This window comes from Haliaeetus leucocephalus, unplaced genomic scaffold (assembly GCF_000737465.1).
Source record: "Haliaeetus leucocephalus isolate CR32 unplaced genomic scaffold, Haliaeetus_leucocephalus-4.0 Scaffold605, whole genome shotgun sequence".
Lineage (NCBI taxonomy): Eukaryota > Metazoa > Chordata > Aves > Accipitriformes > Accipitridae > Haliaeetus > Haliaeetus leucocephalus.
The window spans coordinates 3,509,505-3,533,778 of record NW_010973041.1 but is presented as its reverse complement, the minus strand read 5'-3'; the positions used below and the strand labels follow the sequence as shown (position 1 = coordinate 3,533,778).

Below are 24,274 nucleotides of genomic sequence, written 5' to 3'. Positions count from 1 at the left end.
TTCCTGTTGGGTAGTTTTGCCATTAGGTTTCATAGGAAGATCATCTTCACATCTGTCCAGTCTTATCTGAAATTATCCAGCAAGTGTAGCATTGTTTGAAAATCTGTACAGCTTGGTGACTTTGCATGGTATTTTGCACTTTTAAACCACCGTAAATATCAATGATGAAAAAGTAAACAACAAATTGTATGCATTGAATGTCCGTCTTATCAAATAAAAGAGGAACTGCATATTAGAGGGGAAAAAAAAAAGATAAATATGGTAAGATATAACAATGAGATGCTTTCACTGCAGAATGGGTGGGGATGGGGGAACTGCATTGTAGCTGTCTCAATATGTGACGCTAATTAAAGAGTTACATTCCACTAATCATATAAGACCTTCCAAAACATCAGCAAAATCTTATTTGCTTCAAGTGACTTTCATAAGATAGTTTTTGAAATTGGCAAAAGCACTGAAGTTTTTTTTAATTAGAATTGATGATTCTTCTTATCTTGTGTAGAGATCTGAGTAGGGCACAGCTGCACTTTTATTTTATATTCTAGGGACATTGAATTCACTGCAATAAATTCTCTTCTTTAAAGTTATTTAGGAAACAAAAAATCTGAAATATCAAAGATGCATAGAATCACCATTATATGGTTATAGTACAAATGTAATTGGTAAAAGTAACAGCAAAACTAGACTGTATCATCCAGTGCTGTGTGTTGGACAGTGGACATTGCTACATGTCTCAGAAGATGGGACAAAAATGTATTTCAGGCAAATCTGTAATAGCCTAGCCATCAGGGGAAAAAAAAAAGGGAACTGCATATAGCGTTATCTTTTTCATATACCAAATATCCCACTTCTTGTATCTGATAAGTGCTCTAATTCTTGGAAAAATCTGAAAAAAAGTCTTGGTCAGTGTAATATAATTGGAGCCACCTCCTCTATGAAGAAGGCTCTACAGGAATATTTTATTAAGGCAAGAATCTTAGATTCTATTTTTTCTAACAGGAAAAACTCTAAAACAAACCAAGAGAAAAAGTTGATCAGGATATTAAAAGCATCTCCTAACTTGCTACAATGTATTACCTATCCAAGTGCAGGCCCTTATTCAAAGTTTTATGTCTACTTGGGCTAGTGGAAAGAAAGGCCCTGCTGTCTTGGGCTGGGACTTTTGTAGCCAGAGTTCCAAAGTGCCAAACTGTATGGCTGTAAATAGCTGAGTGCTTTGAAGTGGTTTTGTTTGCGATGTAACAATGGGCAGCATCTTCCACAAGGGACCTATTGCCTGTATATATGAAAACAAAACTGACTCAGGCATGTAATCTCCTTTTTTTTACCATGCTTGGCATGAGATGGTAGCTAGTAAATTGGTGTAAATCTCTTAGAACCAATTTGAGTTTTTTCCATTATTTGCAACCCTTGACAGTTTTCACAGAAGGAAACTTACTGTATTATGGTTCCCTTATGATCTCTAATTATGCTAATATTTATACTGGCAGTTTGTTTCCTTAATTCTTTTAATCAGTCATAGCAACAAAAAGTCAGGAGAGTGACTACCAGCCAGTAATGAAGAACGTGAGAAAGCTGGTCACAGAATACAACAAAGCTCTCATAGAAGCTTTACAGAACACCAAGAACTGAACGCAGGCACTTCCTTCCTGCCCCAATGGACCAACAATGAGAGATGTGCACAGGCAGCATGGAAAGCTGAACTACTGAGCTCATTCGCTCACCACTACAGCGACAGATACTCTTAAAAGTATTTCTCCAGGTTTTCAGAAGTCATGGGTTTTAATAGTATGCCTCCTTTTGCAACATTTAAAAATTTTAGAAATAAATTTCTGAATTTCAGAAGCTTGTAGAAATAAAAAGGAAATACTGCACAATGAGTGTAAAATCATCAGAACATTTTACTGAGGCCCATTGCTGGATTGCATCTCAAATGTGAAACTTCAGTCTGCTTTACACAATGAATGTCTTAATTGTCTTGTAGTCCTATCCCTGCCAAACAGAACAGGAGTTTTGCCTGAATAAGGACTGTCTGACAGGCTCTCATATGCATTATCTTAACTGAAGTGTATAATAAGAGAGATGGTAATATCAACATACCATTCCTATTTAAATAGCAATTTATAACAAGTAAAGAACAAATCTAAGGATGACAAGTATCCTTTTAAATCCGAATTGCATCATAGTATAAAGTCTTATAATAAAAGCAAGTGTACTTTGGATCTGTCAGCAAATTTTCATTTCCCAATGGAGAACTGATAAACTTCCTTATTTTCTATATTTTTAATGTAATTACAAGGAGAGAACTGTGATAAAAAGTGGTGAAACATAGCTAATACTGACTTTGTGCAGAGCATTTTACTTGTGTAGTATTCACTAATAAAGGAAATAACAGGGAAAATTTTTTGTATTTTCTGCAGTGTATTTTTTTCCTCAGATTTCAAGCTGCAGTGTCATATGCAACCTCTACTTCAACAAAAATATATAGAAAGAGATTCAACAGAGAACAAAAACAGGACTGGTACAGAAATAACAATGTGCTTTATGATACAAAAATTTCAGAAAACGTTTACATAAAATTTCCATGTATATTTTTCCCTCACATTCTACAGGTAATGTAATTATAAACAACCTATTGATAATTTCCTCCACCTGGTATATTGCAAGCTAGTCCTGATCAAAGAGAAAAAAGCACAGGTGACTATAGGCAGGAATCTTAGCCAGACAGTAATCTAGCCTTTTACAAAAAATAATAAAAAATGGTAGGGCGTGCATTTATAGTTGTTCTGCTCTCCTAGAAAAGTTTTCCGAAAAAGTAGACTATATGCTCCACTTCATAGAACTGCAGTAGACAAAGAATTAGAAAATGCGCTGAGTCCGTTAAAATAGAAGTTCTTATTTTTTTGTCACTAAATTTCTCCAAATCTATGATTGTCATTTGGAGTATAAAGAGGTATGTAAAACAAAAATACTGAAGATTCTTGCAGAGAGCACTGTGTTTCCAATTCAGCACAGTAAATGCTGTTGCTCTGTATATTTATGTCCGTATAATATTTAGAGATAATGGAACAGGATTTCTATAAACCAAGGACTGTTATCTAGGGGAAATTCCCACTAATGTCTCTTCCTTCCTGTCAAAGTTTCAGCTATTCCAGAGAGAGCCCATTATTTGTGGAGATAAAGTTGAAGTCTAATATTCTCACCAATCAAATCATCAGCCAGAGAAATCGCCTCCTGAGTTCCACTTGTGCTACAATAACAGATTTTAATGAACAGTGGAAAAAAGCTGCAGACTGAATAAACAGACTGCTTTAAATTCATTTTCACTCAGGGCAGGGGATGGTTTTATTCCTTGGCAGTGATTCTGTAAGACAGCATGGTAAACTTTACAGGTTGTGTTCCCCAGGAGATGCCTATCGTAAAAGGCCTCTCTCCAGCATGCTGTTCTTTTCCTTATTCTGTTGAAGGATCTCCAGATTACCTGTTTCTGTCTGAGAATCTTGTCAATCATTCCATAAGTTCATCCTTATGGTCCTGTCATGGTCATAGTACATGTGGCTGAAAAGAACTATGGATTCTAAATGGTGAGCTATGCAGCAGGCATTTAATCTCCCTCCAGGAGATTAATAACTCATTGCCAGTAGTGAGCTAAGTAAATTGTATCCATACCTAGCTCCTAAGTGTCAGTGAAAATAACCTTTTCTTTAACTCTTTTCATCTTCTTCTTTTTTTTTTTAATACAAGTTTAAGTACCAGACACACAGCATTTTTTCACCAAAGCTCCTGTGCATATCAAGGCGCTAATTCATTAACACAGGTCTCTCTACCCAGGCAATCTTTTATCCATTTTCTACTATGACTTAAAACTGAAAGGACATTAAGTGGCAGAATCTATGGGGTGGAGAAATTTAAAACCTTTTCTGGTCACCTGTCTCACCAGGGCTGAGTGGAGGTAAGGATCACCTCCCTCAGCCTGCCTTTTTTGCTGTGCATTGTTGGCTCTTGGTCAGCTTGGTGTCCACCAGGAAGGACCCCAAGGTGCTTCTCAGCAAAGCTGCTTTCCCACCACTCAGCCCTCAGAGTGTATGGATGCCTGGGTTGTTCTCCCCAGGGGCAGGACCCTGCATTCGTCTTTGTGGAACTTCACGGGATTTGTGTCTGCCCACTTCTTCAGCCTGAGATTCTTCTGAACAGCAGCACACCCGTCTGGTGTTACTAGCCACTCCCCTCCCAGCTTTGTATCATCTGCAAACTTGTTGAAGGTGCGCTCTGACCCATCATCCAGGTCTTTAGTGGAAAGGTTAAACATTATTGGCACAAGTAACCACTCCTGGGATACACTGCTACTGACAGGCCTCCAGCTGGACTTTGGGCCACTGATCACACAGTGACTCTCAAGCCAGTTTTCTGTCCGCTTACCTAACCCATACTTTGTCATCTTATCTATGAGGATTTTATGGGAAATGATGTCAAATGCCTTGCTAATGTTGAGGTAGACAACATCCACACCTCTCTCCTTGCTCACTGAGTTAGTTACCTCATTGTGGAAGGCTATCAGGTTGGTTAAGCATAATTTCCCCTTCATAAATCCATGTTCTCTGCTCATGATCACTCCCCATCCTTCATGTGTCTGGAAATGGTTTCCAGTGTAAGTTGCTCCATCAGTTTCTCAGGGATTGAGGTGCAGCTGACCGGCCTGTAGTTCCCTGGCTTGATCTTCTTGCTCTTCCTAAAGACAGGAGTGATACTTGCTTTCTTCCAGTCGTCAGAAACCTCTCCCTATCACCATGAACAAAAGATAACTGAGAATAGCCTTGCAATGCCATCAGCCAGCTCCCTCTGCACATGTGGGTACATCCCAACAAGCCCTATTGACTTATGTATGTCCACTTTGTTTAAAAGTCCCCTAACCTGGTCGTCCTCCAGGAAGATGCCACTGAGGCATTAGGATACCAGGTTTGGCAGTGTCTGTCACTCCAAATCCCACTTCACTGGCACACTGCATGGGAATAAGCATTTCGGTTCAAATTCTTCAACCAAAGGGTCTGTTATTTCTATGTTATGTTTGTCCTTTGCATGAGGATGAGCACAGGAATGACTGTCACTATTACCAGCTCTTGATGGGATGACACTGCACCAGCCTTGTTCCTGTATTCAGGGATATCATCATATGTCCAGCCAAACTATTTTTGCTGCAGGCAAGAGTTTAATCCTCTTGTTGGTCTTCCTGCTTCATCTTTACCTTCACTGCTTTTCATTGTGACCAAAAAACCTTACTTTTCTTTCAAAATGAGTTGATATTTTTCCTTGTATTAGTGAGCTTAAAAGACAACGTGCAGCATTACTGTGAGCAATTCCAGACAGGCAGATCACTGAGATTCTTTTACAGTTCTTTCTGCATGAAGACAGTAGTTAACGTTAATGCTTCTTTGTGCTGGCATGTGCTGTTTCAGAATCAGAGGGATACTTTTCCAAAGTGAAATGGTTGTAAAGTCTTTCAGTAGAGTTCTATTTTTCTGCTGCAAGTGTAAAACAAAATTACAAGGCATGAGGCAGACCTTATGATGAGGCACTAGCCATTGGATTATCTTATCTTTGAAGAGAAAGGTATTAAAAAGCTTACTTTATAACTATTCTGCAAAGTATCTGCTTTGAGTGAACTCCTTGGAAACATGGCTCATAAGGCATCTGGGTGGGGTGGATGTAGCAATTGTCTGGAGTGAAAAAAACCCTTGGATTCTGAAAGAGATCATAAAATGGGAGTTCACTTGAACACAAGCACAAAGGTGAATACTAGCTGAATGCTGAACGCTATATATATTTTGTAGGTGACAACTCCAGCCAGGGCAATGCTTCCCAGGTTAATCACTGGGAAGGGGAACTGAAATTACTCCCAAACAAAATAGTTGTCAACTTTTTCTTCGACAAAAAGGAAGGAAGCCTTTATGCATTTCATAACTGCAGAGATGATCTGAATTCAACCCCCAGCTTTGATCAGTCATTCATTGGAATCGGCAGAAGTTTGGAGCAGAGAAAGAAATGTTCCTTACCCTGACATGCAGTCTACACTTGCAGGTTCTCCCTTCAGGAAGGAGCACTAACTGGACAATATGCCAAATGTGTGAAATGGAGGAAGCCTCCCCCATTTGAAAAAAAAAAAAAAAAAAAAAGCACCAGAAATGTAAAATGATCTTCTCTTGTTTCCTCTTGTAGAGCTAATTCCTTGAAAGCTACATTCATTTAAAGTGACTGAGCTTGATTCACTGAGCACTGGTATCTTTGGATCAGGCCCAAGATTTCTGCTGTGCAGCAAAGGATGAGTAAGGTGCAAGACCTCTGTCTCCAACATACAACATGAGTTTACCCACAAATACTATTTCAAGTGGGGTGAGAGGTACTCAGCACCTCTGAAAATTAGAAAGAAAAAAAAAAAGTTAATGATTATGGCAGATATTATCAGTAGTATCAGTCACCCCAACAGTTATACATGAGAAAAAAAATTCCAAATAAAGCCTTCAAATTTTCAGTATCCTTCCTGTTCTTTCTTCATCTTCTGAATTAAATGAAGAGAGGGTGTTTATTGGCTTGCTTTTGTGTTCAAGTTTGCTGTATTTAATAATTTTTTAGGATTATTGAGCTGAAAGTTACTGAAGTTCTTTACCTGTATGCAAATCTACATTTTAACTTCTCACCTTGAGACGCGCATGTCTTTCACACTTCCATATTTCAAGAATTGCTGAAATTATATTGTTCAAACACACAAAAAAAATGCCATTTAGAAATCTTTCACACAGAGAGAAGACTGAAGTTAAAGCTGGAGTGTTCAAGAGAAGGAACTGTTTTACACTGCAGCTCACCAACAGTGCTCATGTGGCTCTCATATATCAGTACAAGATTTTAGCCAATCCCAGTGTGATATAATTTGGAAGCATAGCCAGGTATATGATAGCAAATTTATCACTAAGTTGCACTTGTTGAATGCTGATTAAAGTTAAATAAAGTTAAATGATGCAGTCATCAAATAAAAATTACCATTAGAATCATTTTAACAGTGTGAGATTAATTCAGTGGAAGATAGTGGGTCCTGCAAACAGGATTTTAAGAATGATTTTTTGTAACCTTAATGAATGAAAACACTAACCCTGAGATCTAATTGGCATGACTTGTTTCCTGGTCCTTGGAAGCAATAGTCAGATCTGCAAATTTCACGTGCATTAAGTGGCTTACGCAATTAGTATTTAACTCTCCAAATTGCACAGATATGAAATTTGCATTGTTAATGCTGGGCTACTTTAGGCAGTCATATTTTTATTGCTGTGCATCATTTGGTGTGATTCAATGTTAATACCTTAAAGACATTTGGATATACAGTTGTTACCATTAAACATAAATACACAGACTTATTCATCCTTCAAAATGTATTGTAGTAAAATTAAGTAGAAAAGCAGTAACAGAATAGAGAGGAGAAAAATTGTGAACTCTGTAGCTTCTGCTTATCTTCTGTTGGATGACGCCTCTTTCAGGCTGGAGAATCTCATTTATCTCCAGACTGCTTTTGACTTTGGGGTAGCAGGAGTATTAACATCACTTACATTTGTGCTCCCACAACCTGATCCAATCTTGGCAGAGAAACAAAAACAGGATTTTGTTAATTTAGCACATGTTCAGAATCAAGTTTTAGCAGATCTTTTATAAAACAGAGCAGACATGCTCTAAAGTAGGAAAACAATGGGCTCAAAAAGCAATGACAAGGATGCAGTTTGTCCTTTTCATACAAACTAAGTGGGATATAACTAGCTTGCTTACTTCTCACTCACGTGACTTCGTATACACATTTGACATCAGCAGTGGCCATCACCATTGCTGGCTCTTAACTTCAGTTCTCACACTTTCTTCCTCCAAGCATTTTTTAAAATATTCTCTGTCCCTTTTGTCGGCAAAGAGTTGGGAAACAAAAACTATTTTTTTGTCATTCTGGTGACAACAGGCCACTCTAAAACCTACATGAAGTGTATTTCAGCAAAATACAAGTGACTCACAAAGTAAAAGTTTCCAGAGTATAGACCTTAGTCAAACAGCCTGGTGTCCTTCACAATGACTTGACTGATACAGAGGCTCTGAAGTACTCCTGTGTTGTTTCATCAACTGAACCTTCCCCTTGAAAGAAATCTGAGATTCCCATGAGATCCTGTGTTTAAGTCCATTGTAGTAAATTCCTTTTCATTTCACTAGCAAGGAAGACAGGAAAGCAACAGCACCCTTTGGCTAAGGCTGTTCTGTAGAAGGCTCAATATTCAGCCGTTTCCCAGGCTATGGTCTCCTGAAAATCCAAGAGAAGATCTCTTTTTTTGAGAAGAAAAAAAAACACTGAGAAAAAAAACCTGGTCATAGCTATGCGTGCAATCCTGAGTTACATTTTGAGTATGCATATGCAGGAGAGGCAGTAGAAAATCAAGAAGTAACCGCACCTCCTCAGCATCAGCTGCCAAGTGAAGAGAATGAGCTGCAACAAAAAACAGTCTGTTACCTTTTCTACCCCACCTTAAAGTTTCTCACAAATACCTATTATATTATCACCACTCCTCCACACTGTCTCTTCCATGTTAGTATGATTTAGCTTTAACTATGTACCGCAGAAACCTTTACACTGCCACTGCATTGCGTAGGGGTAATTCCTTACCCTGACTGCTTGGACCAGCAACAGCACATGTCCTCTGAATGGTCACCTGGCTGCTCACTTCCAGGTGATCCAAAATAGATGGCTTGGGACCTGTGGCTGGCCTCAGTGGCATAGGCTCTTTTGTAGGGGAGAACAGGATCTGTTTAAGAAAAGAAGCTTCAACTCTGCCATTTATGAGCCTCTGCTTCACATTAGCTGAGTGCAGTGAGTAATAATTCCTAAAGTTCCTTTACTGCCTCCTACTAACACATATTAACACCATGTCAAGGCCAAAGTAATGGCTTGTTTCCAAAAGGCATAATACAGCCAGACACTGCAAGAGGATATGTGCTTTCTGCTAACACATCTACCTGATTAAAGAAGTGCAGAGTGGCTTTGTTTCTTTTTCCTCCTCGCACATTTCCAAGCACTGCAGCGTGTATGAATGGATTGTCCTTGAGACAAGCGTGCTGCTTATCTAAAGAGGAAAGCCTGGTGTCAGGAGTTTAGGGCACTTGACATATCATAAAATTAACCTTCAGCAAACAGAGTTATGAAAAGCCATGTTCAATGCTAGGGTTATATTTACATGCTGAAAGACAATATGTTTCCCTGCTGTAGCTAATTTAAAACTCATGTATGCCATTGTGATGGGTGTTAAGTTAGATATGAATGCTGATATGTATTAATCAGCAGTTAACCACCAACAAAACCGATGTTCCTGAGGGGAACACTTCAGAAATCACATGGGGTTGGACAGTCTTTCTGAGTATTTCCAAGTACCTATAGAAAAGACAAAGGGTGTAGTCTGTGGGGCCCAAATACAGCTACATACCCACCTGAGGACGTGCCATGGACATGATCATTGGCCAGCCCAGCAGACAACAGCCTCTATTAGCCCCACATGCAACAGATGCTAGAGTAACTTGGTATTGTATTTTACCATTCCTGCCATCCTCACTTTTAGCCCAGTTTCTTTCACTGGCAGTCTGGTTTTGCCAGAAGGCTTTTTCCAATTCTTCTGCTCTTTAATAGTGAATGCAGGCTCCTCGTTTGGGTGCTAGTTGGAGATCCTCGTTTGTAGATCTGTTAATACAATCTGAGGACTAGATAGCAAGAGATGGGCTTGTGCATGGGATCCTGCTATGACATTGTTGCTGCTTGGTGGAGGGGACAGGCAATTCTACTGAACTTCTGTATTGTTCAGTAATCAGAGGGTTGGTCAGATCATACAGTTTTTAGTTCACAGGACAGAAAATTGATACGACCTACTTTTAGGAAGACTCATATTCTAATAATGTGAAATATGAGGATGAAAATGTGGAAGGAAGGGCTGGCAGACACTTAAATATGAGTAAGAATAAGCCAGAACAGTGAAAGCCTTTAAATTCCACATTCTCACAAAAGCTTATCATGTGGTTAATTTTGACATCAGTGGAAGCAATAATCCAACTGGCACTTAAAAGCTTTCCAAATAAAAACAGATCTAAGTTTAAACACTTATTACACATAAAAAAGTACTTAAATATTTGCTGAATCATAGATGCTATTCTTTATCTCTTCAAAAATGAAATTATATAGTGAAACACAAAACAAACACATGATCCTGCTGAGGCTGTATTCCAGTTAAACTCTGACTAGAGTAAGTATGTATTTCCTCTCTTCTGACTCAAGCAAGTCTTTGCAACCTTCTTGTATTTGTGGAGTATTGTATATTTAGGCTGTCCGCTCTCATCCTGGAGATAGCTAGCTTGTCATGGCAGATGAAATGATCAGTAGGCACAAGCTGATTCTTCAAAAAATAGTGAACAGCTGACCTGGCCTGTTATACTGCAAAGTCAGTATCAGCAGCGGTCCATACGCATTGCTTTGCATTTAGGTGCATCAAAAATGGAGACATGATTCATTTATCCTCAGTGACCTGTTTATGCCCAGGCGAGTGAGATTTAAGGGAAAAGTTTAAAAACACCTCTAAGCTTGTGATAACAACCTGGAGAGCCACAGCCTTGACTGAAGTTGTATAACCCCCCCCCAGCACATCAAAAGACACTGAAAAAAAAATTAAAGATAGGCCATGTTAGAAGTAGGTTAAATGAGCAACAGAACAGAGTTATCCACTAGATAGAAATTATGATAATACTTAGTATCTGGTAATACACTACATGTTCTGATATTGGAGGGGCCTATGCCATCAGGCTTATAAAGGCTAACATGCAATTGGAGTGTGGATAATCACTGCTTCTTTGTGCCTAGGAGTAGAATAAAATGTTCTCAAGAATCAAAGGTGGACAAAATACACATGTGCATTTTGGTCTGGAACCAGACGAGGTAAATATCTTACATTCTGTCTCCTTTAAGCCTCAAAATGGATTTTTAGTGGTGTTTGGACCTCACGCTGTGTTTTTGCACCCAGAGGGTATTTTCAGTTTAAGTTCTTACTTGGTTTGGCTTTCAGTTTTTGGGTTTTGGGTTTGGTTGGGTTGGGGTTTTTTTGGGGGGGGGAGGGGGAGATGGCATGAAGGGAGCAGCTCTGGGTTAATGCATTGAAGTCTGCTGTAGGTGACACAGCTATAGATCTTGGGCGTAAAGGCTTTCCTCTGTGAAATCTACACCAATCAAAGGCTAAAAGGTCTTCCTAAGGAAATTAAATCAAAGTAGGATCAACCCATATCCCATTTCCAAAATGATGCTGAACATTTGCTTTTTTATACTTCTGTAAAAGTCATTCTGGGTGTTAGCATCTTGGCAGACCTACAGGACTTTCAAATGCTACATTGTCATGAGTTATATTTAGTCAAGTGGTAAATAAGATTACCCTTTATATGCAATTCTGTTTATATAGCTGAGTGCTGCCTTTCCATTTATTTCATTAATTCTTTGTGGTCTTCTTTGCATTTTTTTTTCATATTTTGTGTTAGCTTCTGAGTTTTGAGACCCCCTGAGTGATGTGGCATTTTGGTCCCACCAAAGTCATAATAACTCTGGGTGCAATTTATTATTGCAACAAGTTTTCAGCCTGTTTCCAATTGCCAAATGTAGAGAAAAATTGTTTCCAGTAAAGCACATGAGCTAATGGAGTAGTTTGCTGGGTTGTGGCTGGCTTTGGTCTGTACTGGATTCAGCTGGTTGGTTTGTTACTGTTTACTTCATATTTTTATTACTGTGTGCTGAGATGCATTTCAGCCAGAAGCTTACACGTGGATTAAATAAATAAGGGAAAAGATGATAGTGCCCTGAGAAATTAGCAGATCTGCCCTTTGTGAAGGGGATGACAATTTCCACCTACTGTACCTAGGTGGAGGGAGGACTTTTTACTTGCACTCTCCCGCCTACTGCAGGATGCCATCATTGTTCCTATTTTGCTGACTGTGACCAACAGCAGTCCCTGCTTCTCCAGCAGCTCCAGATAACTGGTTTGATGTATTGCTAGATGGACGGGATTTGCACTGCCCTGCAGTCCCGCTGATACAAAAATGCCTTTAAGATCCTGCCTTTCCCATCCTAATCTACAAAGGAAACAGGAAAAAGGAACTTAAACTCCCTGTACTCAGACAGCAATGAGACTGTTCCAGTCTGTGCCAGTGCTACAATTTCTTGCCTGTGACTTGTAAACAGCATACCATGCAGAAGAGTAACTGGTAAACGTGTGCCCCAAGAAAAGGATACTCCATGAGCAACTGTAGGAACTGGATGGATATATTTTGGAAAGCATGGACCCTTTAGCACATCTAGTTCTCTATGGATTCAGCCTGATGATTTCAGGTAAGCCTTTGCTTTAATATGTGTAGTCGACCTGTCATGACTTTCTTGTTTCTCACGCAATGTGCAGACATAACGCATGACTCCCTACTCCTTACTCCAGCACTTATATTTATTGATTTAAGTACTTGTGTTTGTTTCAGTGAGTCCACTTCTCTCTGTGCAGTGCTCTTACAGTGAGTGAGGGCAGGACTGTGGCCAAGCTATTGGGGAGGATTTAGCTATATGTAGAATCTGCTGCTACCTCTTTTTAATTGTTGAAGTCACTTGTTGACACATAATGCACATTGCAACAGGGTTTGTCTTCTGTCTAATGGTATTAACTTTTTCATAAATCTCATTACTTTGAAACCATTGAAGTCTTTCCCCAAGAATATCTGCTCTAAATACATACTAAGTATTGAGTTTTTCTCTGACTGACTTTATGAACTGGTTGTGCAGCAGGAAATGTTGCTGTTTCTAGGTATTCCAGTATCTGATTTCAGACAGGTTTTTAGGCAAGATTCCACAACAGAAATCTAGATGAAAGTCAGTGGACAAGAAGGCCAGAAAAATGCACATTATATGAGATCAATTAATAACACTTCACATGCAGCTAAAGAATGATTCAGTATTATCAGCAAATGCTGTTAGTTCAACAAGCCAGAAGTTAGTCATAAGAGACGTCTATGGGAAGGTACAGAGTAAGATTATACTAATGCAAATGTAGTTTATAGTATTCAGAGCATTAATGTTAGAGATGTTTTTCTCACGCTATCACAAGCAGAGCCCTGAGGAAGCCTGCGCTCTTCCCACCAGATTCTTAGTTGCTCAGCATTTGAGTATTGCTTTCACCATCCATACTTTTATTTTCTACACAGTTTCTTCTGGGTAATGTACCAAGCAAAAACTGTAAAAGAGAAATACAACTCACAGAGTAACCTTAGACTCTTAACTCACTTCTAACCATATCATTGAGAGATGCGTAAGTTGTTCCAGTCCATTTCACAGTAAAAAGGCAATGTGCTGCAGATTGTGCTGCAATGAAAACCAGAAAGTAGCAAGAAAAGGCAGAAGTCGTCATTGCTGTGTAACCTGCTTTACAGTTTCCAGATCTTCCTGATTAGCAGCATGTTAATAGCTAAGTGAAATTATGGACAAGTGAGTTTGAGATGTTACTTTTGGCATCTATAAAAGGAGAAAGAAAAAAAAGGTTTAAAATCTGTTGAGTGTGTGTTTGGAAGTACTCTTATCTAGCCATTGCTGTAATAGGCTGCATATTGTTTACCAATTCCTCTTTCGTGGCTTAAGTTTCTTGATTGTTTAGCTGCACATTGATTCAACCTACTTAGCCTTCAGATCACTTCCAGCTTTTCACTTTAAGGACATATCTGGTGCTGCAAGCATCATGGATGGAGAAGAAAAGAAAGTCCAGTGACCCCAACTCTTTTTCCTTGTGTCTCCTGTCTCTCTGTGTAGTAACATACACCTAACTGACACAGAAAGCAAGCAACGTTCCTTAAGCCACAAGCAGAGGAGAAACAAAAGTCAGCTGCAGAGGTTAGCTATAAACACGGACAGTGCAGACAGCTCAGCACTGAAGAGCTGCCAGTCACTGCCTTTTCCACAGGGGCTGACCAGCGAGGTGTGTGCCGTAGTCACACCCGTCTCAATAGATCTGTCAGCTTTCCCGCTTTTGTTTGAGAATGATATCATGTTTCCTGGGGCGAGCTGTGGAAGACAATGCGAGCCTGCTTTCCTCTAGATACTGCAGGCGGAGTTCAGGAAAGCAGGAATGACATTCCCTGAGCAGGGAGGCTTTACACTCAGCACAGGCAGTGAACTGGCTTAACCTTGTCTCCGATGATCATAGGCTTCTCTGGGTGTGGTGCTGGGTAGGCACAAACTCCACTCCACCCTTTTCCAAGGTGAAGACCGTCGGCTTGGCTCCTGTTATGAGAAATGGCCTTTGATTTAATGTCTTTTTTGTGTGGTGGTTTTTCTTTTCTGATAACAGTACTCCATTTGCAGCTAGAGCTAAAGATCTGATTTGGATGGTAATGTTCGAAATATATACAAATGCTCGCTTTTGCACTGTATAGATGGTCACTGCTTGCCATAGTAAATGTTCAATTAAACTGACAAAGGGTTGAATTTAATCCAATTGGGATTCTTGAAACTAGACTGAGCATCACCACATGTTTTTCTTTTGGTTGATTCTACTCCAGTCAACATTTTGTAGAATCAAAATGGTCCTGGTATCCATCCTGAAGTATGTATTCAAACCCCAAGGTTGTGGCTAGGTACAGTCTGTTAAGTCCTGACCAAAGAAGAGCTGCAGAATCACCTATTCCCTTGGAAGGCTGGGGAAAAGCAAGTAATGAGTGTCAGAACTTGCCTTTTCCCTCTTAACAACATCCTCAGATGGTCTGAAAATTTGCTTGCAGCTTCTCACAGCGGGCTAACTCAGAAATGTTCATGTGTGAGCCTTATTTTAGCAAGATGGCCACCATCAGTAAGAGATTTGTGGAAACCAGCAACAATTAAAACCAGTTTTAAGCACATTTCTTTGACTATTTCTGGCAGGAAACAAATACATTGTCAAATGTCCCCATTCTCCAAGACAGAAAGAATCTTCTGTGCTATAGCTTTGCTCTACCAATAATCTTAGATCCAGTGGGTTTCTAAAAATGCTGGATTATTTTTGTGTGTGTGTGATTTAGCTGTTGGAACCATATATGGTAGAAGACTTAAAAGGTTATATTAGTCTTTTAAGAAGGGTAACAGTGGAGTTAACGGTGCAGTGGCATCCAGTAGTAGCTCTCTATCATCCCTATTGATGGTTGCGTTTTCTTTGGGATCAGTAGGTGTTATGCAAAAAAAACATAAATTGTATTTATTATCATAATTATGTGACTCATTTACATATTTAGAAAGTTAAGCAGCTTTTAACACAAGCACTGTTATGATGTTGTAGGCTCTTCAAAATTACAAGAAATGATAATTTTTAGTTAGACTCAACTGTTCTAATAATTCTGTTTCAAGACTTGTTTTTCTCTTGTGAAGCTTAACTTAACCTAAAGAAAACCTGTATTAACCTCTGGTTAACACATGCCTGTGACAGTGAATATGAATGTCATCCTTTCCGTAACTAAAGGGACTAGGCTTGTGTGATTATCTTCAAATATGCTGTTCTCAGACCAAAATGGCACCTGAAGTTCAAACAGTCTGTTCTACAGCTGCAGTGCTGGGGTTTTGAGCCTCCCACAGCCACAGCAGTGGACAGAAACCACACTGGAACTTTTAATCTCCAGTATTTCAAAACTATACTGATTAGACATTACACTGACACACAACCTTTCAGACACTTGAATTGTCAAACTACTGATGTGACTTGCAAGAGAAATTTGAAAATGGATTTCATTCCTTATTCCTGAAGTGTATTTGATTTGTGAGACACAGCAATTGCATCTGCCTGCAACACATAGGTTATTTACCCAAAGGGAACAGTACCCTGGTGCCTTTTTCATGAGTCTGAAATTTACATGGAATTTAGACTTTTCTTGAGATGTAGCTCTTCTTGAGATGTTCTCTTATGACAATCATGACTACAAAATCGATGGATCTGTTTTATGGGAGAAAGAAAGCTGTTCTGTTTTAGTTACATTGTTTGCTATACGTTTGCAAAGAAAAAAGTTCCAGCTGTGACCTAAATCGTCGCTCCCTGACTCTGCAGCTAGAATCCAAAACCAACAGCTTCAGGCTGTGCAGGCAGCTCTGTGTACCTACCCTAAGTGGAATTACAAAAGTGGGCTGATTCTCTCCAGTTCTTCTATTTTTTAGCTTTAGAGTTTGCTTTTGGTGTGTTCCTGGGTCAGACATAGTGAGAGGTAGAGTAGCCCTCAGGAAGCCTGTGCTCCCAAAGGCCATTTCAGCAGCTGGGAATAGTCAGGAGTGAAATGGCATTGCATCAGACCCAGAGGAATCAAATCTAAAAGGGTGAAATGAAATCACACCACATGCACAAGTGTTAACATATGCTATTGTTTTAGATGCATATTTCATATATATATATATACACATATGTATACTAGATTTTTGGGTGTATTTAGACATAATTAAGCTGGTTGGATGGATTAGGTTTTTGCTGAAATTTCATTTCAGGGAAAAAAACGAAGCTGTTACATTTTGCAGAGATGGTCTGATACCCACAAAAATTTCATCATCTGCAAGGCTTTAGGTGGACGAGAGGGAACAGAGAAGTCAGAAAGACTGACTGCAGCTGAGCAGCTGGCTTTAGGACAGGGGAGATGTGGAGTTGGTCCTTCATGTGCCCACAGTGAGAATTACCTGGGTTGGAAACCTGCTCTGTGTTGGTCACATAGACTTGAGCCTGCTTGGCCCAGACCCATCTCTTAAACACACAAAAACCCCTGTTCGGCTCTCCATGGAAGACCAAGTCATTGTGGTGTGGAGGGCGTTGGGTAGGCACAGAAGAAATGAACCAAAAATGGATGCACCTACCACCTGTATGAGACAGATATATAGTTCCATGGTCAGCTCCCACCGTGATGCAAGATCTGTCTGGGACTGGAGGGATGAAAATCTTAGAGAAATTGAGATGAGGAAGTGTCTTCCAGAGACATTATCTATCCTGTGCTAGTGGCAAGATCACATTTAGGATGCTGTTCCGCTGTGGTTTCAGTGGAGACACACAGCAAAGAACCAGCCCGAGTCTGAACTGGAGACTTTCCTGTAAGGAGTTTAAAATGCTGATCATTTTTTAGGGTGCAGATTTGATAACTGTTCTCCAACTAACACCCAAACTAAGAACATGCACTAATAATTTTAAACAAGGGTCATATCATAAAGAAGTAAAAAAACCCGACCAAAATTAATTTTTAAATTCATCACTAGGAAATGCAAACACTTTTAGGGTGTGAATATATTAGGCATTTCCTAAGTTCTGAAAGGATTTTTGAAAGACAGGTCACAAACAACATTTCTATATTCAAGGGTAATATATGTAAACTTTTTGCCTCAAGGTTGATATTTTGATTGCCTGGGTTTTATTTACTTTTTGCATTGCATCAGCCTGTCTAATGAAGTGGCTTGGTTAATTTCTCCTTTGGAGTGTAACAAGTCTCCCTCAACAACACGGTTCTATCTGCACTTCTGATAGTTCTGGTGATTTTTTCTTATATTATTTTCTGAACAAGAAGGTTTCCCAGTGGTCAGGGACCTTAGCCTCATTAGTCAAAAAGCGTGATTAGCACCAGAAACACCTCCCACCACTCTGCTCAGAAAATTCAGTAAGTGGCAAAGTGAGGGTACGCTACTGTACAGGCAAGAACGTATTAAGGGTACATTCATCCAGCAGCCAGTGCTCACAGACACTTCCAGACAGTTAACCTTGTGCGTGTTGTATGCACTGATGTATCCTATGAAGACTAATTGATTACCTATGTTAGTTTGCATACTTCATCTTGGCACATGTGCATAAACAACATACATTACACATATACAGTGTACATAGTAGCTTCATAATGCAACTTACAAGGACCACCCTTGTTATGGACATATTTATTCTTGCTTGCAAGTACTTTCTTGACAGTAGTACCCGTATTGGGCAAGCTGCAAATCCAGCCAGATGTAGCTGAACTACAAGCCTATCCTACTCAAGCTTTCCCACTTTTCCTCATCCTTTTTCAGCATTGCCTAGCACATCATCAGCTGGTTGTTCAACGAGCAATTTCTGCTGATATGTTGTTTTCTGCTTTACTTGCTTACGGTCAACCAGGCCTAAGGAGAAGTCACGAGAAAGTGTCTTTCTACATTTTGGTTGCTTACACATACACATTTAGGCACCCTTGCTGGGAAACCCCCAACCAAGCTGCACCAGTGTTTCTCTTCTAGCTTTTACATCTTAAAAGATTGCTTTTATGGGTTATGACACAATTGAAATGTAGAGGAAAATCACACTTTATTTTACAAGAAGGCAGTTGTGTTTCCTTCAACTGCTCCAGAGGTACCCAAGGGCCTTTAAGAAACCATTAACCCTAGTAGCTTTGACAGACTATTTTATTTTTCACACTTGTGCTCTGGTCTTCCCACTACTGCAAAGTAGCAAAGTGATGTTCTGTCACTAATTTTTTGTCTCTTATTAGTTTCACACTACCTTCCTTCCACAAATAACGCCCTGTTTCTAAGGGCATGAGGTCTCGGTATTTGAGCTGTCCCGCAGCTGCCCAGTAGCATCACATAAGATACAAGCAGTAAGATTCTTTCCATGGACAACAAGAAAGGTTTTATTGGAAAAACCTGACTTTTTCCTCATTTATGAGCTGTTTTTCAGCAGCATTTCTGTCTCTCTTTCTTTTGGCCCTGCTGCTGCTGCTGCCGTGTGGCAGAGAATCTTAATCTGTTTCGGTAATAATAACATCAGCCTTGTTTTTCTGTGGAGGACTGATCTGTCAGAAGAGAACTTGACTCACTGGGAGAAACTACCTGAGCTGCTTCTATCTTTGCATCCCAGATGAAGTTTCCAGGGCTTTAAGAGACTACTGAGCCCATAAAATGAATATGTGATTTCAAAGCACACCCAATTTAATTTTTTGGAGAATGAACAAAAAATAACCAAGATTGATAATAGAAATGCTGAGTGCACAGAAAAAAAGAGGAAATAAAGATTACCAAATTGTGGTGGGGTATATGTTCCACTCTCCACCTGAAAAACATCACCAAACAGCTAATGTTTTGGTTAGTTTCTGACTAGCTTTACTATTAAGTAAGAAGTACTCCATTTTTCCTTCTTCTTTTCTTTTTTCTTTTTTTTTTTTTTTTTTTAAGGGAAACACCATATGAGGATTGGGTTTCTATTTTGTTCATTTCTTCATATTTCACTTGAATTATTTCCATCCTGATTATCTTCAAAATTGATGAAATAGTTAATTTTAAAATAAAGTCAATGTAATTTATTCAGTACTTCACTAAGAAGTAATCAAATGCTATGCTTTTTCAGCAAAATTTCTTACATGATTGCCATTTGTATTCTTAAATAGATTAGTTAAATTCTTTTAATCTGGTGTGTGATTTTATAGTGAAAAATACAATTAAGGGGGTACAGCTGAACTTGTAACTACAAAACAAGACACAATGAGAAATGCTGAGGTGCAGGCTATTTAGTAAGTTAGGTTTGTTCTAAATCAGAACTTTATTTTTTCAAGCAGAAAGAGTGCTTGGTGTTGTTTTTTAAGAGATGTGAAGGAAGAGGGGTTGATGACTTGACAGTCTGTGACATACATTTCTATCAATCAGTCTCAAAATTATTTTTAAATCCTGCAGTGGGTGTCATATGCAACTGACTGTTTTACTTTCAGCATAACACCAAGCCTAATCTAAGCACAGATTCTATATTTTCCCTGCTAGCATAGTATCTACATGTTTTACATTCATATTCCCAGGTAGTTAAGAGCAGAAATAATTTGTGTTCCAAACAATAACAGTAAAAAAAAATAAGAACTGCCTAAACATTTCAAATTACAAAAACTTTTATTCCCCTTGCTTCATCTGATGAAAAAAGGGGCGGAATTTACTGGAATTTTTTACCCTCTGCTCTTCTTTTAAATAATTAGTACTTCAAAAATATTGATCCTTCCCCTTACCTCTTATGACAGCTCTTCTTTTTCCTCTGTTATGCTCCAAATGTCAAGGGAAGGACTTCCAGCTTATAATCACTTCAAGCAATTAATAATAAAGCTCTACAAATATAAGGAAAATAAATACACCATTAGATGTGTAATGTCTAAACAATTTCTTTCCTTCCACTACTACTCAGTATTAATTAATAGCTAAAACAGTTACTCAGAACTTTGCATTCTCAATACACCTTGCAAATATGGACTAATGATTAAATATGTGTTTGGGGGGTGGTGGGGTATAGCTATCCTTCACTTTGATGGAGCTGACCACTCTGGCTGCTTGCTATGGTAGAGGAGTGTTAGCCACTCCACAGTATTTAACACTTTTCCAATTAACAGACAATTTTGCAAAGGCTTCACATTAGGCAGAAATTGTCTTGATTATTTCCAAGTTTTCCTGGGGACCAGATAAGGGTTAACAGTGTAAATCTGAAAGTATTTGGGCAGGGACTTTCTGAGATGAAAGGACAAGTCATAACACTTTTCTATTCTCGTAAGACTTGCTGTGTGTACTCATCTATGGCATTAAACTATCTCAGCTTGAGATTGCTGCATTGTTTTATTCCCGAACTGATGTCTAGCACCAATTCCAATCTAGGGAAGTGATGTTTTAAACTTAATTGGAGACTTTCTTGCTCTCTGAGCAGACCTGTATCTGGGATGTGTTCCAGGGAATTTCTGAGAACTGTTTCTTCCAGCTAGTCCTGGCTGAGTTTTGCTGGTGTAGCACAGCACAGAAAGCGTGACGACTGTCTGCCCATATGAATGGCGTTATGGTAGGGAATGAGAACACACAGGGACTGCAGAGACAGTGTGATACACACTTATTCCCTGTTCAGCGCTATTTCCCCAGGCAAATATGTACTAGAGAAGCTGTGAAAGACACAGCCAGGTATCACCTAGCAAGAGAGAGCACAATCCTGTAGTTAAGAGTGGGCCAAGAGGGACAGCAAAGGTCTCTGCATTAATTTTTCTGTCTGAGTTATAGTGAGTGTGCTATTATTTAAACTTACTGTTTTAGAGGATGCCATTTTCTCTGTGCTGGAAGGGCTCAAAGCACTGCACCACAATGAGTGTTTGTCATAAATACTGGGCAATGAATCCTCTCCTCGTGGTATCTCCCATTTCCAGCATTAGCCTTCTGCAAGTGCTCTCCCTTCTCAAAATCTATTTGCACACACAGCAAATTGCCTTCCTGATAAGGTCAGTCCTTCAAGGACCAGGGCAGGAGTCAAAGGACTTTTTCAAGGAAGCATAGAGGATTGTCACTGATACAGATACAGGCTGTTTCCTGTCCGTGTTTTTTGTGCTTTTCTCAGAGAGCTAAATCCTGTTGTCCTTATTTGTTCCTTTTATACTCAAAGTCTTCATTAACATCAAGGGTAGGATTTGCCAAAGTTTTGCCTGACTAGGTAAATTCCTTTTTAGCAAGGACAGTTGGGTTAGTTTAAGTTGCATTAGCAGAAAGAGATGCTGTAGGAATCCCTAAGCATAAAGCATATGTGCATTTTACACTTTTCTGGTTTTTTCTCTTCCACAGTCTGAGGGCAGCAGCTCCCAGTGGAGTCAAAGAAAGCCTTCCTATCACCTCAGAGGCCTTAGGCTGACTTTAAATGCCAGTCCTGCTAGATCCTGAGTTGAACGAGTGAGTTGCCTTCAAGTCAATGTGCTGATAGGGTGCTTTTTTTGTTTGGTTGTTTTTTGGGGTTTTTTTTTTCAAAATACACATAAAGCATAGCTTTTCTTAGTGCAAAACTTTCACTTGGATATATTTTAATTTCTGCTTGCATTATATTCCAGCTGTGAAACCTTAGCTGCCAAATCATGCTTGGCATATGATTCCATACTTATGTATAGATATTACTCACTTTTAGATGCAGAAAAGCCTTCTAGTGTTTCTCCAGGAAGACATGAAACTCCATCTGTGCTCCATCTGCTTCATGCAGGTGTCTGGGTTACTCTGCAGTGTTTAATATGACAAAACCCCACCTATATTTAGACAATCAGAACTCTACCCATCCACCAGTGGGTAGAATTTGATTCATCTGGAATAATCACAAGTGTAAGTAAGCAATATGCCTGTGGTTGTTCTACACCTTGATGACACAATTTGTGTTACCACCAAGAAACAGAAAAGTATGTAGCAAATGCCCTGAATCTGATACGATATTGCTTTGCTATGTCTTGCACAAGGATCAAAGACAACATGAAAGCTAGTCCTCAAAACTCCGACTTCTCCTACTACTTTTTCTCAGCATATTAAAAGGTTGAGATGCAGGGAGGGAGAAGAGGTGTTATTTTTCACCTTTCAATCTGTGTTGGAAGTCAGAGGAACAGAGAAATACTAGAGAAATGGAGCTGGAGCCCTGGATGAGCAGCCATCGTCTGAAGGGCCCCAGCAACTTGGGCCCATACCTCCGTATTGGAAAGGTAGTAGCAGCTTTGTGCCCTGTGGATGCTAGGCAGAAACATCAAAATATTTCAATTCTGATCTGCAGCACCCTGCCTGACCTTAACACAGATAATCATGCCAAATCACAAAGTTTGGATCGAGATTTGATTCTGAGTTTCACAAACTTTTGCAGAAATCAGGATCTTTCTTGCAGTTTATGATTTTAAGAATATCTCTACCTAGCATGTGATCCTTGCTGATATAAACTGAAGCCCTCTGCTTTCAGTGTTGGGACTGTTCAATAACATCTGCCTTCAGCTGATACATCATACCTATAGTAAGAGCACAAACATTCCTCATATAAAACTAAAAATGTTGAGATAAATGCACTATAAAATGAATGCACAAGTCTGGCCTCATTTCTATCACATACCTCTTTAACTTTTTTCAAAGGTTTATTTTTGTAATGTGCAGCAGGATGAATTGACTTCTCCGACCTGCACCTTTATGGAATATTTACTTTAACGGCTGTTGCATCCCTTCCAGAAGGTTTAATTTCTCCATTATGTAACTGCAAGTTATCTGGGCTGGCACATTAAAGGGTGGTAGCTGTGGCAGGCTGGCTGGGTGTGGTGAGTGTCAGTGTGCTGTGAGATACTTCAGTCCCCAGAGTGGTTGCTGGTATTGAAAGCAGAGGAGGACCTCCTCCCTTGGCCCCAGCACTACTGAGACACACGCAAAGACTGCAGTCAGCACTAAGACCTTTTGACCTCCCTTATCTAAGACTATACCCCCTTCCTTCCAATCAGAGGAACATTTGGAAGCTGAGTGGCACTAAATATTGAGTCTGTTTGTGTAAGTACAAAATATTCTTGTATCCAAAGCAGGAAAATAGATGTGATGAATAAAAGAAATCAATTATTCTTCCTGTTTCAGATGGAAAAAATGTTAGTTTCCCTTCTCCTTACCCTGAATTTCAAAAGTAAAGGGAAACGCCTGTTGTTTGCAAATTGTTGATTATAGGAGAGCTGTATTTCCCTCCTGCTATGCACGTTTGAACAACTAAATTTGTAGCACTCTGCCAGAGACTGTTTAAATTAGGCTTGCTTCTATAATTTTCAAAGAACTTTGATTTCCATGTATTTCTGGCAGTTCTATTGATCAAAGGAAGCCATTTCAAATTGATTTAAACCTAACCTCATAAAAAATGGCTTTACTAGTGCCGCCAACTTGCTCTTTGTTCTTGGGAACGTTTCTTTGTGCCATGGTTCTCACCACTGTCTGTTAGCACTTCGAATGGTTAACATATGAATGATTATGAAATCATTAATCCAAATTCATAAAATAGCTGAAAAAAATACTCCAAGTATTCAAAGTACTTCCAAAACCTATAACTGAAAGACATATCTGCTTTACATCAATTCATACGTATTAAATCCATGCAAAGGACACCATTAAACTGACAACTTACTGTCTACTGACCCTGTTACCAGTAAGGCACCATATCTGAGGCATTTATGTACATGTCTAACTATCCAAAGATCTATCTGCTTCTGCAACCCACAGTTTTCCTTGGGCTTCTGCAACAGCTCTTAAAAGAAATTCCACAAGTTTGCAAGGCTTATTTCCTCTTCTGAGAAGAACAAACTCCATCTGTCCATGACATAAAAAGTAAATCCTGAAGTCAGTGTAGTTAGAATAGTTAATCTACAGTCTTCCTATTTTACATAAAAGCTGTGCAAGACACCAGCCAGAGAAACCCTGAGTACTGGGTGAAAGAGCTTA

The 24,274-nt window shown here is 39.3% G+C and overlaps 2 protein-coding genes across 2 annotated transcripts in view; both read left to right on the top strand.

Moving 5' to 3' along the window:
• The window catches only part of IFT74 (intraflagellar transport 74), a 40,567-nt gene extending 38,589 nt beyond the window's left edge, over positions 1 to 1,978 (top strand). Inside the window, exon 19 of the mRNA XM_010578128.1 lies at positions 1,517 to 1,978. Within this exon, the coding sequence (XP_010576430.1) occupies positions 1,517 to 1,632 (116 nt within the window). The 3' untranslated portion in view covers positions 1,633 to 1,978. The remainder of the gene's footprint in view (positions 1 to 1,516) is intronic.
• Positions 1,979 to 12,369: 10,391 nt separating this feature from the next.
• TEK (TEK tyrosine kinase, endothelial) overlaps positions 12,370 to 24,274 on the top strand; it is a 39,442-nt gene continuing 27,537 nt past the window's right edge. Inside the window, exon 1 of the mRNA XM_010578127.1 lies at positions 12,370 to 12,421. Within this exon, the coding sequence (XP_010576429.1) occupies positions 12,370 to 12,421 (52 nt within the window). The remainder of the gene's footprint in view (positions 12,422 to 24,274) is intronic.